Below are 12,726 nucleotides of genomic sequence, written 5' to 3'. Positions count from 1 at the left end.
TGAAAAATCTCAAGACAGCTGTCAATGTCCAGATGTGGTCAATGGTGAGAGGCAACATCAATTCACTGAGTTGCACTCTGAGGCAGTCACTTGCTCACTGGAGCAAATCATACTGCAATGAGTCCCTGGCTCATGTCACTGAAGAAATGCACACTGGCTGCTATCACATGGGATACCTAGTTGTTTCTTGAAGTCTGAGCATCACCTGTGAGTGAGGTCTGTGCTGAAAGAGACTTCCTGTGGGTTTATAGAGTACCATCTTAGTTGCAATGCAATTCATCCATCATCCCTCCCATGGCTTTCCTACATTTGCTCAACCTCACTGCCACACAAACACACATGCCCAATGATGTTGTTGTTGGTCTCTAGTTCCTGACCTAACCAGGTCAAACAGGGTGTGGTAGCTCTGAGGCCACATGTACTTAATGAACACATTCACATGTAGCATGGAAGTGATATTCTGGCAAGTGACAGACCACACAATCCAGAAAGCAGAATAAGAGAGGACATTTTTCCCATCCCCATTCATTATGGCATTGCCTGACTGCCTGTAAGATTAGCTATTTCTGTTTCTATTAGAATTCCTGTGGGGAGGCAGGATGTTATACACATGGGTTAATAGGTGTTGTTTTCAAAAGAAAAACAGGTAGAAAACTGGAGGTAATATCAAAGTTGTGTGTGTAAAAAAAGTTGGTTCAGTTGTTTGTGCAGTGTATCTATTTGGTGTATGCTCTTGGTCTCTTCTTGTTGAAGCTGAGACTATAGATGCCTTTCTGTATGCACTCAGTGATTCTCTTCTTCAAAGGCACATTGATAGCTCCACCATGAAGAGGACAAAAGAGTAGGCACAGACTGCATCTGCACAGTTGAACTCATCAAACTCTCAACTTAGTCTTCTTTTTTTTCTCCAAAAGTTGTATGAATATTGCTTACTTTGGAATGTTTGACTTCAAGTGCATTTGAAAAGGAGACAGTAATTTTGATTGGTTAGCTCTTGGAGTGTTTGACTATCACCACTGTTGCACTCTTGTGTTTTGTAACTTCACCAACCATTTAAAAATGTGAAGAAAACTATTGTGGTTGGCCTGCTAAAGCTGTGTGTGTGAACAGCACTCTGTTAATTCTCTCATGCCCTGTTGTTAAACAGAGGTGGTTAAACAGAGGCTCCACGGTAGATTCCTGCACTAGGCAAAGGGCTGGATTAAATGATCTCCCAGATCCTTCCAATCTGATATTTTATGATATAGTAAGTGATGCATTTTACGACAAAAGCATATTTGAACTTCTTGATTTGCTGGTTTACTTCAGTTCTTCTGTAGCACTTCAAGTATTAAAGAAAGTGAGTGCATGACTGTAACTTTTGTTATTTAAACTACAGAGTAGTCTGATGATAAATTTAATTTATATCTAGGATGGATGTCAGCCAATTGGAATTTGTGTGTGTGTGTGTGTTTCCCAGGATGAACTTTCCTTTTTTCAAATACAAACTATGATCCCTTTTTTGCAGCTAGTCTACAAGGTACATCTTTCTTTAAATATTGGGGTGGGCTTTTAAAGAACTTAATACTTCCCACCCAGCAAATACTGGATGGCAGCAAAATGTCAGACTTTCTTCTTTCTCTCCCTGCTGCCATCTAGTGTTACACCAGATCTCAACAGCCTCAACATTCTACTGTTTGCTACATCTAGCTATTCCAGATTTGTTTCTGATTCCATAATGACAGAACCCAGAGCAGACCATTTGGATACTGAAAATCAGCTGGAATGGAATGGAGCAACAGAATTTAAAGAGTAGTGTTTGTTCCATTCATGGAGCAAAGCACAGTTCCATGCACACTTTTATCCAGCAGAACTTAATAATATATTCCAAAAAGGCTTTCCCACCCTGAATCAAGTTCAAAATGAACAGGTGTTTATTATTTACTGACATTTAATATCATAACCTTCAAACCTTAGGATCCAACAATACTGTACAAGTTGTTTGAGAGAGAGCAGCAGAAGGGATCACTGTGATATTTCAATGCTTTCTTCTGTTGCAATGACCAGTCTTTCTCCTCCTGCCCTATTTACTTCTGGCTGTCATTTTTAGAACTTAGGCCATGCCTTCCTGTTCCTGTCCATATCCAAACTGAAACAATGGGTAATATATTACTCTACAGACTGACTATCTACACACATATACTTTTTCAGAAATCTGTACTGATCTCCATCAACTGAATATGTAGACACTAATACCCTTACCACTCCTACCACACCTGGCCCTCTATCCTCATCCAGATATAGGCTGGGCTCAGACTCATCATGCCTGTCACCTGGAAACAACCACAATGCAAAACACAATAAAGCAGATATGCAAGTGCTCTTATATCTTAAGCAACTCTTTCAAAAGAATGACCCTCTCTCAGGAGGCTGCTCTTATCAGCCAGACTTAATTCAAGCCTTTCCCTGAGAAAGTCAGTCCCTAGCTGCTAACATTTCTTAGGTAAGGCCCTCAATTAGACTGCAGCTGCCAACAAACAATAGCTTCTAGCACCAGGACAGATAAAGGAGCAGGAAGTTAATATTATATTTATAAATGTTTCTTAGCACATCTCCCACAATTCCCCCTCTCTAAGCCACATCTGTGTTATTTATCAAACCAGCCTCTTCCTCCAGGTCAAATCCTAAACAAATCCTCCAGCAAGAGCTGAAGAATTACAAGAAGATGTTAAAGAGGAAACTACAAGAGGATGTTAAATTGGACAGGCACTTCAGTTCAACCAATGTATCACAGAATTTCTCGGAAAAGATCTCAGTCTGGAAATTCCAGGCTCAGAATTTTTCTTCTTCCAGACTTGGGTCTCATGTTTCTATTGATAAAAATACTAAGCTATCTATGTCCTGACACAGATGGTGTATACACTTTTACATTTTCTCCATCTTAATAGATTGTTTGACCTGGATTGCCTCTTATTAAAGAAATTAATTTTTCCTACTCTTCCCCTCACCCCTTCTCCCTCCATCTGTTCAGAGGAAAAATTAAAGACACACAGAGGACACTAAAATGTTCTGTGATATTTTTACACCCTTCTACACCAATTTTGTGGTCACAAAAGCACAGCTGAGAACTTATTAACCAATTAATGAGAAAGAAATAATGTACTCTTTAAAATGGAAATAAAGGAAATCCCCTAGAAATACTGTGAGAATGGTCTTTCAGGTAACTGGAATTGCAGCTGTGATTAAACCATCAGGTTAGTAATCATGGAACTGTGCCTCTTGTACCAATGGTGCTTCTTCCAGCTAAACAAGCACAGGAGAGCAGCCTTAATGAGCCTAGTAATGAAGCCACATTTACAATTTGAGGGAAATCTTGCTTTAAGTTGGGTGTTATGTGACAGATGATAATAAGAACATTTTTTGCCCAAGTTATCTTGATTAACCAACAGCCATTATATAACATCTGTATCAGATTATAGCAACATAAACCTTAGCCAGATTGTATTTAGATTACTGAAAAATGGGCTATCTTTGAACAGTTTCCATTAACTATAAATGGTCCAAAATATACTAGTTAGTCGGCTATCATTAACAGGCAACAAAGGAGTCACAGTTCCAATAAGACAGCTATGTTGGGTTACTATTTGTTTCTGACACACTTTAATAATTATATTTTATGACAAAGGTACCTGAAATATGATGTTCTATCATATGAGCCTCATTAGATTTCATCACTACTAAAGTATATTTAGTTGGGATCAGAAATAAGGCTGATCAGTTCTCTGTATAAAGTCTTTAATTCTTTCCTGCTTTGTTGAAGATTCACCACAACCCCCCACTTCTCTGTAGCTACCAGCTCCTGTTTTCAAAATATTCTTCCAGCAGAGATCTCTCAGACTGGAAGGCTTGCTCCTTCTCACCTCTGTTCCCTTCAGCCATGAATTGTAATCTTCCACCAGCCAAAAACCAATTATCACCAATTATGACCTGCCCTTACACACATTTTTAAAACTGTAAACAAGATTTTAATATTATAGGAAGAGTAATAGAATCACAGCTGTTCAATTCCCAGTACATTTTAGCAAAGCCAAATTTCTGACCAACTTGGTTACATTATAACCTAACTCAGGATTAATTAAGAATATAAATATTACAAAACAAATGTAAGTAAGGCAATGCTTCTGTACAACATCCAAGAAAGAGAAGGAAGATGTGGAGGAGAAAGAAATTATGTAGGACACAAGCATTCTTACTTTTATCTGTAAAAGTAACTTGAATAATTTCTAGTGGAAGGTATATTTCTACAGAGACAGTGCATGGTGTTATATCAAATTACATACATGAAATCTTATGATAAACTAGTAATAAGAAAAGAAATGGTTGCAAAGATTTCACTGAAAATTGTGTCTGAGTAGCCTGGTAGTATGCATTTTACTAACTGCTCTTCTTGGCTCCTCCCACTCAAGTTCTTCTTTCTGTGATCTGTTTACTGATTATTATCATACAGTAATAATCAGGCTTTTGTCTCCTAGACTCTTAACATTACAAATAAAGCTTGATGTTTTAGATTCAGATATCAGCTAAAGTGTCCTATACTGTCCTAGCTCTATGGTGCCTTATGAAGCTTCTGAGGTTTCTACAAGGCATTCCATGCCATCATTATTGAATATGAAACATACTGGTTCAGACATGAACCTTAGCTTCCAATTTCATAGCTGTGTATAACTACAGCCAAAATGAAATATTGCCTTACTTATAGTCAACTCTGGAGATTTCTGATAATGTTTTTTATTTCTGAAAGTTCTATTGCAATCTGAATAGGAGATGATGAGTTATGTTTTGGACGTATGCATGTATCTGTGTATGTGTGTTCTTGTGTGTAAATATGAACTATGCAAATATTTAAAAGAGGTGCTTTAAGGAATGTGTTAGCAACAGTGAAAACCTCTTGTCAAAGCATTAAGGTAGCCACATACTTCAGAAGGCTCACTCACGCTACTTCAGCTTAGTAAGCACTTCCATTGGAAGTGCTGCCAATGCATACATAAACACAGACAACCAAGGACCTTCATTGAAGCAGCTGCATAAGTCTTTCATAAGATGTGGCTGTTAAAGTGCTTTGAGAAGGGTGTTTCACTGATGCCAATTTGCTTTGGAAAGCACCTTTCTGAATGTTCTACATAGCCTTAAATATGTGTGTTTGTCAATTAGAAATCTGTTATTCACACTTGGAAATAAGCACTCACAAGGAAGGATCCTGGATGAGGTCTTTGAGGTTTATCCCACTGCGATCTTCTGCAAGGTTCCTGAAGCAACTGTCACTCACTAAAAAGAAAATAATAGAGAAAAATATAAGAAATAAAAACATGTGAACCATGTACCATCTTTAACCCAGCTAATAGAAATCAGTTTCATGGTAAAATGTTAGCAAAGAGCCTCAGGGTTCAAGTACTGCAATATACTTTTATTTTAAGGTTTTAACAAATTTGTAGATACGATTGAAAAAACACCATGTCATGTCAGAATACTGAATAGTAAAAATAATAATAATGTTATTAATAATAATAATAATAGTAATACTAAACCAAACCCTAACTAAAAAAAACACTACAATATTTTAGTTGTGAACTCAGTCACACAACTTCCTCCACCATTAATTAGAAGAGAAGACCACAAGTATGACAGTGATGGATCTGTTTTGTTTTTATAAGCCAACCTGCAAAACTGGCTTTAATGGTAAAATACACTCTGGGAAGAAATGTTATAAAATAGTACTTGGTGGAAGTGCATTTGTGTATTGTATCAATTCTACCTTGAATCCAGAATAAGTCAGTGACACTTAATTATTTTCAAGTAAGTGGAACAAATTACAATGCTAAACAGTCCGAATTTAACTCTTTGCAAGGACTAAATGTTGACACATTGTAGTATGCTAATTGATTATGCTGCTTTGCTCAACTTTATTGGATGCTCCATCTGAAAAAGATACATATAATTTCCAGCCATAATAGCTTACAGACCATGTACAATCTGCAGAAGACAGAAAAGTCGAACAAATCTACTAACCCTATGAAGGATAAGATTAAATTTCAAAATAACCTAAATAATTGCTGAAAATGAGGTAAACTGTGCAGTGGCTAAAATAACTGAAAATTACTTAGCACTTCTAGCCAATTACAGAAACCTAGTATGGCTAAAATAGGAGGCAGTCTATTCAGAGTTGACATCAGCTGAAATGAGTACCATATCCAGATTCCATTACAAACAGATGCTGCCAACATTTGTAGAAACCATTATGTAGGTTTAGTCAGTTTTTGCATTCCAAATTCTGTCTACAAAATCTACCGTAGCCTTATTAAACTCTACAAATGAAAATGCTTCCTCACACAAACAACGCAAGGAAAAGGATGCCTTGGCATGGAATCAATTAGAAGCTTGGATGAACGAACCTTCCCAGAATACTGTGGTTGAGCCCATCTTTCCTGGACTGGGAGGTTCAGTCACTCATGCCCTGGTTACCTCCTAAATAGATTACTGTAATGCGCTCCACATGGGGCTGCCTTGAAGAGCATTCAGAAGCCATAGCTGGTGCAAAATGTGGCAGTGTGGGCAGTTAAATGCATTGCTTGAGCAGCGCATGTTACACTTCCTCTCTGCAAGCGGCATCGGCTACCAGTGTGCTTCCAGGTGCAATTCAAGGTCCTGGTAATGACCTATAAATCCCTACATGGCATGGACCAGGATACTAAGGGACCACCTCTCCCCAGTTACATCTACCTGTCCTATCAGACCTGGCAGTAGAAGCATATTATGGGTCCTGTCCACTAAGAAATGTCATCTGATGGAACCCAGGAAGAGGACCTTTTCTGCTGTGGCGCCCACCCTTTGGAACATCATTCCCTCAGAACCTAAGACTGGCCCTTACCCTTCTGGCCTTTAGGAAGAGCCTGAAGACATGGCTGTGCTACCATGCTTGGTGGTCCAGTAGTACTAGTGAGCCTTTTCAATGGTTGTACTGAATGACATGTATGGCTTGTATTTACCTGCTGACTTTTAATAGTGTTTTTAGTATAGTTGTATCTTTGTTATGTTTACAGTATTCATATTTTTATTATTCTTGCTGTTTTTTTAACTGTTGTGAGCCATCCAGAATCACATATGTGAGATGGGTGGCTATACAAATCTAATAAATAAGTTAAGTAAATTAGCATCTTACCAATACTGGGCTTGAGGAGGATATAAATCATGACACTGAAGTTTCTTTTACAATTTTACTGTTTTTCTTTACCATTAGAAATAGAAGGAGGTAGGAAGGACAGTTCTCTCACACTCTTCCTGCAGGGTTAGGGAGTGGAAGGTAAAAACTGAATGGAATATCAAACTATGTTTTTCCTTATCTATCTGTAAGACTGGAATATATGTTTCTAGCACTTTTGCTTAATTTTTTATATGTTTAACAACAAAAAGATTACAAAACAGCAAATATACAAATAAACAAGAAAATGGTGATCCAAACAGCAACAACAGCATCATCCAATCGGGACTCCAGTATATTATGGTCCAAAGGGCCAGGTAAAGAATAATACTGAAAAGCCAGTATCAGAGTATGGCTGGTAAGTATCAATTGTTAAGTGTGAAATTATAAAACTCTGGGAAATAAATTTAATATTTCTGAAAATACTATGTCATATTATTGAATGATACATGGACGTATTGGAGCCAGACTGGTGATCTCTACTTCATCACTACTTTTATGATAGCCTAATGAAAAGTCATACACTTATTGGGTGAGAATGTTTCTTCCATTCACTGAAAGAAAGAAGATCTAGCAAAGGCTCTCACTGGAGAATGAAGGAAACATCTTGGAAAACTATTTAATTATTTTTACCCACATAAATTTATTTATTTGTATTTTAAGAAGAACAGGTGTTGCTGTGTTACTGGAAATCTATTTATTTAGGAAATTTATTAACACCCCCTCAAGCAAATAACTTTGGGTAGCTCACAATACAAAACAATATAAACCACATACATACAACTACCCATAAGTACGACTAATATAACTGAGTACTGTCTATTAACATAAGATACACATCAGAGAGCAATTCACACTAAAATCTTCAAGCAACAGAAAGCATCCAGTTATTTTTATCCACTGTACATTTTTAACATTGAATAATTTTTCATGCCTTATTTCACTTGTATACACCACTTTAAGATGTTAACCACTGTGGTATGTGTGTATATGTTTATGTTTATGTTATATATTTGAATATTAAGTAATTCAGACTTCTGTAATGATGCAATTGAAAAACCAAGCAAAGCTGCATACATGCATTCTTGGCAACAGCTATTGCATGTGTATCCAGGATGAAAATGGTTCAGAAATACCTCCATGATGGAAGATGGATTCTTCAAAAATTGTGCTTCCAATCTGAAATTTTGAACTTTAATATTTGTTTTTATAAACAACTAAATATCTCGTACACCATGCTTCAAACAATAGTAAATTAGAAATTGTGTTTGTATGTCAAAGATTGTCCTTGTGAGGCCATCTAGATAACACCAAACCATGTTTTTGCACTACCAAAATTACTGCCTTATATTCAAGTGCTCCTTCTCCAATTACAGTTTGCTACACTATTACATTCTGATAAATATTGTACAAATTCTAAAATATGAAAATATTTTAAGCTGATGGCTCAGCAATTTTGTTCCATTAAGAGGTAAACATTATGATTTATTTTATTCTTATCGATTTATTTTTATGCAGCCCTTCTTAAACAGTTCAGCATGGTTTACATTAAAATTTAAACCATTTATATACATGAAATACGTTAAAACAAAATAAACAAGTTAAATCATCATGAAATTCATATCAAATCTATTTAAAACTACTAAATATTATTAAAATCCATGTAAAGAAGGAAGATCCCTGATAGCTAAAAAATATAAAATCTTCCTCTCCTATGTATTAAAAATAATCAAAATCTCAATTAACAAGAAGCAGACAAAAAAGGTATTAGAGGTTTTACTGGCTGTAAACAAATATGTGTTCGGACCAACAGATCCACATGCCAGGAGATGTACTTAAAAGAAATTAAAACCGAACCATAAGATATTTAGCTGAACAGCAAACATTAGAATTTGACCTGGCTCACATGCATCCTTAAGCCAGAAAGTAGTTTGTTAAGTTTTTGCTTAATATTATTTATATATTATGCAATTACAGCTTATGCAACAAGCAACAGATAACAAATTATGGCTTAGCTCATAGCACAAACCCAATCTTTTTATATGCCTTTTTGGATTCTAACATCAGCATATTTTTTTAATATCCACATATGTCCAATAAAAGACACAACGATTAGCACTGTGTGCTTCTGCACAATGAAACTGAGCACAGTAAACTGCAACTTGCAGAGCTAGTCTTCCATAGATCAAGTTCACATTTTAATAACTTGTACAACTTCTCATTTCTTTACTTACTATCAATTCCTGTCTCTTTCTCCTCACCCAATGCTCCCTAATCAGTTCAGTGTTTAAGGCATATGAACAGTCTGGTTTTTGTGTGGTAATATGGCTTTAAACAAAAAAGAAATTAAGCCAATGTGGCTGCAGATGTGCTGCAACAGGGCTGTCCAAGCAGTTTTGTGTAACAAAATTGTGTTCTTTAAACATGCCTTAGATAAACTCTGTAAAACAATGACTGGTGAAATATAATTCATGAGTAAAATGCAGATAATTCAGAAATGCAGGTTTCTATAAACAGGTATGACATAGAAAATATAAAAATAAACATCTTAGAAAATGTCCTTAGTTGAGCCAACTACGGAAGGCATTGCATAGTTTCAGCCTCTACTTTTTAAAACTGTTATTCATGCATCTGACAGAAATTATGTGACTTACATCCCACTTTTCCATACAAACAGAATAATCAAGGCACAGAAAGTTAGTGAAGATTTCAGATTTTACTTTTTACTTACTCTAAAACATAGGTTTTCTTGAATTTCTAAGCATTAAGTATTCTTACTGATACATTTGTCAATCTGTAAAATGTATTACACTAAATAAAAACAATTAACTTTGGATATGCTTGTGAAAACTTTACCATATACATTTCTCTGAAGATCATGGGATTATCTGATTCTGTATAGCAAATTACCTGATTTTGTATAGCAGCATCAATATATTAGTTTTTTTTAAAAAAACTTTTATTATGTTTTCAAAGTATAGATAAAACATGAAAAGATAGAAAAATATTGGAAGAAAACTAAAAAAAGAGAGACAAACTAAAAAGGTGCAGAAATAGAAAAAGATATAAAAAGAATAACTGCCGACTCTCTACAGCATATACACAGAAAATACATCAATCTCTTACTCCAATTTTAACTATAGTAAACATTATTTCTATAATACATTTCAGCTTAATAATCAAGATTCCTAACTATAGCATCATTTTCTTCAGTTAAAAACAAAAAGCCCAAAAGTAGTTTTTCACCAGAAACAAATTTAAACTAAATATTATCTCTCATCCCTATAATCAGTTTAGCTTTCTCTATCAAATCCATTAACTTTATTGTATTGTTCCCCTAATAGTACCTTCTACCACTATACATAAAAAATCTTACTCTTATAATACAAATAATTATTTGAAACAAAATATTATAAGGGATAAGTTCTAATGTACATCCAATTTAAAAACCTTTAAAATTGCAATATACATCTTTTCCCAGTAGTTCTTAACATTCTTAAAAGAACAAGAATTACCTCACTTTATATATCTTAGAGCAATTGATTTCTTTCAATGTTTTCTTTGTCCCTTCTCACAAAATTCTTCAAAGTTTTAACAAGCCTCTTTTGTAAATCCAATAAGGGAAAATTATCCAGGTCACTCTCTTGGTTTGTTATTTGTATATCCCTTTTAATTATTAAGACATTAGTTGGTTTCTTTTGTATGTCCAGTGTAGCAACTTTTCCCTATCATTCTTGTAGCCTGTCATTTTTAATACCACTTTCAGATCAGTTTCAATTGTTGTTGTTTATTCGTTTAGTCGCTTCCGACTCTTCGTGACTTCATGGACCAGCCCACACCAGAGCTTCCTGTCGGTCGTCAACACCCCCAGCTCCCCCAGGGACGAGTCCGTCACCTCTAGAATATCATCCATCCATCTTGCCCTTGGTCGGCCCCTCTTCCTTTTGCCTTCCACTCTCCCTAGCATCAGCATCTTCTCCAGGGTGTCCTGTCTTCTCATTATGTGGCCAAAGTATTTCAGTTTTGCCTTTAATATCATTCCCGCAAGTGAGCAGTCTGGCTTTATTTCCTGGAGGATGGACTGGTTTGATCTTCTTGCTGTCCAAGGCACTCTCAGAATTTTCCTCCAACATCACAGTTCAAAAGCATCGATTTTCCTTCTCTCAGCCTTCCTTATGGTCCAGCTCTCGCAGCCATATGTTACTACAGGGAACACCATTGCTTTAACTATGTGGGCCTTTGTTGTCAGTGTGATGTCTCTGCTCTTAACTATTTTATCGAGATTTGTCATTGCTCTTCTCCCAAGGATTAAGCGTCTTCTGATTTCCTGACTGCAGTCAGCATCTGCAGTAATATTTGTACCTAGGAATACAAAGTCTTTCACTGCTTCTACATTTTCTCCCTCTATTTGCCAGTTATCAATCAAGCTGGTTGCCATAAAGCAGACACTCTTAAAACAGGGTCCATTGTGCAAAAATATCCTTCAATATGTCCAATGTTAAAATATTTTGCTCCTTTCTGTATTAATCAGTCAAATTTAAGTGTTCTTCTCCTTTAATTGTAATCTTTAGTTCTTTCTGGTTCCCTCTAGTGTCCAATCTTCAAAGTCTCATCCTATCATGTTTTTGTTTAAGAGAATTAAGAAAAGCATTTTCCCAAGGATTCTTATAATTAATTCCAAAATCAAAGTTCTAATCACACTTTTGTTATTTATTTACCTCCCCACAAAAATTTTAAGTCCTTAAACTTGTGTTTAAAACTTTTTTCGCTAAGGATTGAAGGAAACTCACTCAATGCTGTAAAACTTGTTGATCCAAAGGTTCCTAATAGCTGAAAAGCAGTTAACAAGTAATATCCAAAAGTGATTAGAAAAGGAAGTATGCGAAACCAGTGTCCTTTTGAAAGTGCTGACTGTCGTTTGAGCAGGATGGCTATTCCCTCATCTCCCAGAGCTCTAAACCCACGAGACAGCACTGTCTTGTGGTCTCCTTGCGAGGAGCAACTGTATGGAGCACTTGTGGGTGATCTCATGTCCTCTCCTTGCCTGGAGAGGAATTGCGAAGAGCATGTCTACTCACTGGCTCTTCATTTGGCTGCGGTCATCAGCACCAGTTCACCATTTTTTCCCCGGAAGTCCCCAAAACATTGACCTTATGAAGTAGTACTGAGCAGTCAAATTGATAGAGTTAATTCAAAAGCAAACAGTGAACACATCAATTCAAAACTGTACATTCAGTTTATTACTTTCCATCTTGAGAGAGTCAGTTTTTTTGCTATGTCACTTGCTTGCTAGGTACATAGCTGTGATGGTGATAAATTCACAATTTTTGGTATATAATTCAAAATTGCATTCACATTTTAAATCATATTATTTCATAAACCATATAAACACTTATGGAACTTAAACTAAAATGGAACAATGGTGGGGCAAGCCCACATCACATGTGTAAGTATGCCATCATTTTATACTTCCAACATAATGAAGCTGACAG

General features: G+C 36.0%; 1 protein-coding gene across 12 annotated transcripts in view; it reads right to left on the bottom strand.

Moving 5' to 3' along the window:
- Positions 1-12,726, bottom strand: part of GPHN (gephyrin) — a 276,493-nt gene that overhangs the window by 228,446 nt on the left and 35,321 nt on the right. For all 12 annotated transcript variants that reach the window (XM_063289771.1, XM_063289780.1, XM_063289767.1 and 9 more), the window contains exon 2: positions 5,226-5,304. In XM_063289771.1, coding sequence (XP_063145841.1) covers positions 5,226-5,304 — 79 coding nt within the window. The remainder of the gene's footprint in view (positions 1-5,225; positions 5,305-12,726) is intronic.

The sequence above is a fragment of the Candoia aspera genome, chromosome 1 (assembly GCF_035149785.1).
Source record: "Candoia aspera isolate rCanAsp1 chromosome 1, rCanAsp1.hap2, whole genome shotgun sequence".
Lineage (NCBI taxonomy): Eukaryota > Metazoa > Chordata > Lepidosauria > Squamata > Boidae > Candoia > Candoia aspera.
The sequence above is the reverse complement of the archived record's forward strand: the minus strand, read 5'-3'. Positions and strand labels throughout refer to the sequence as shown.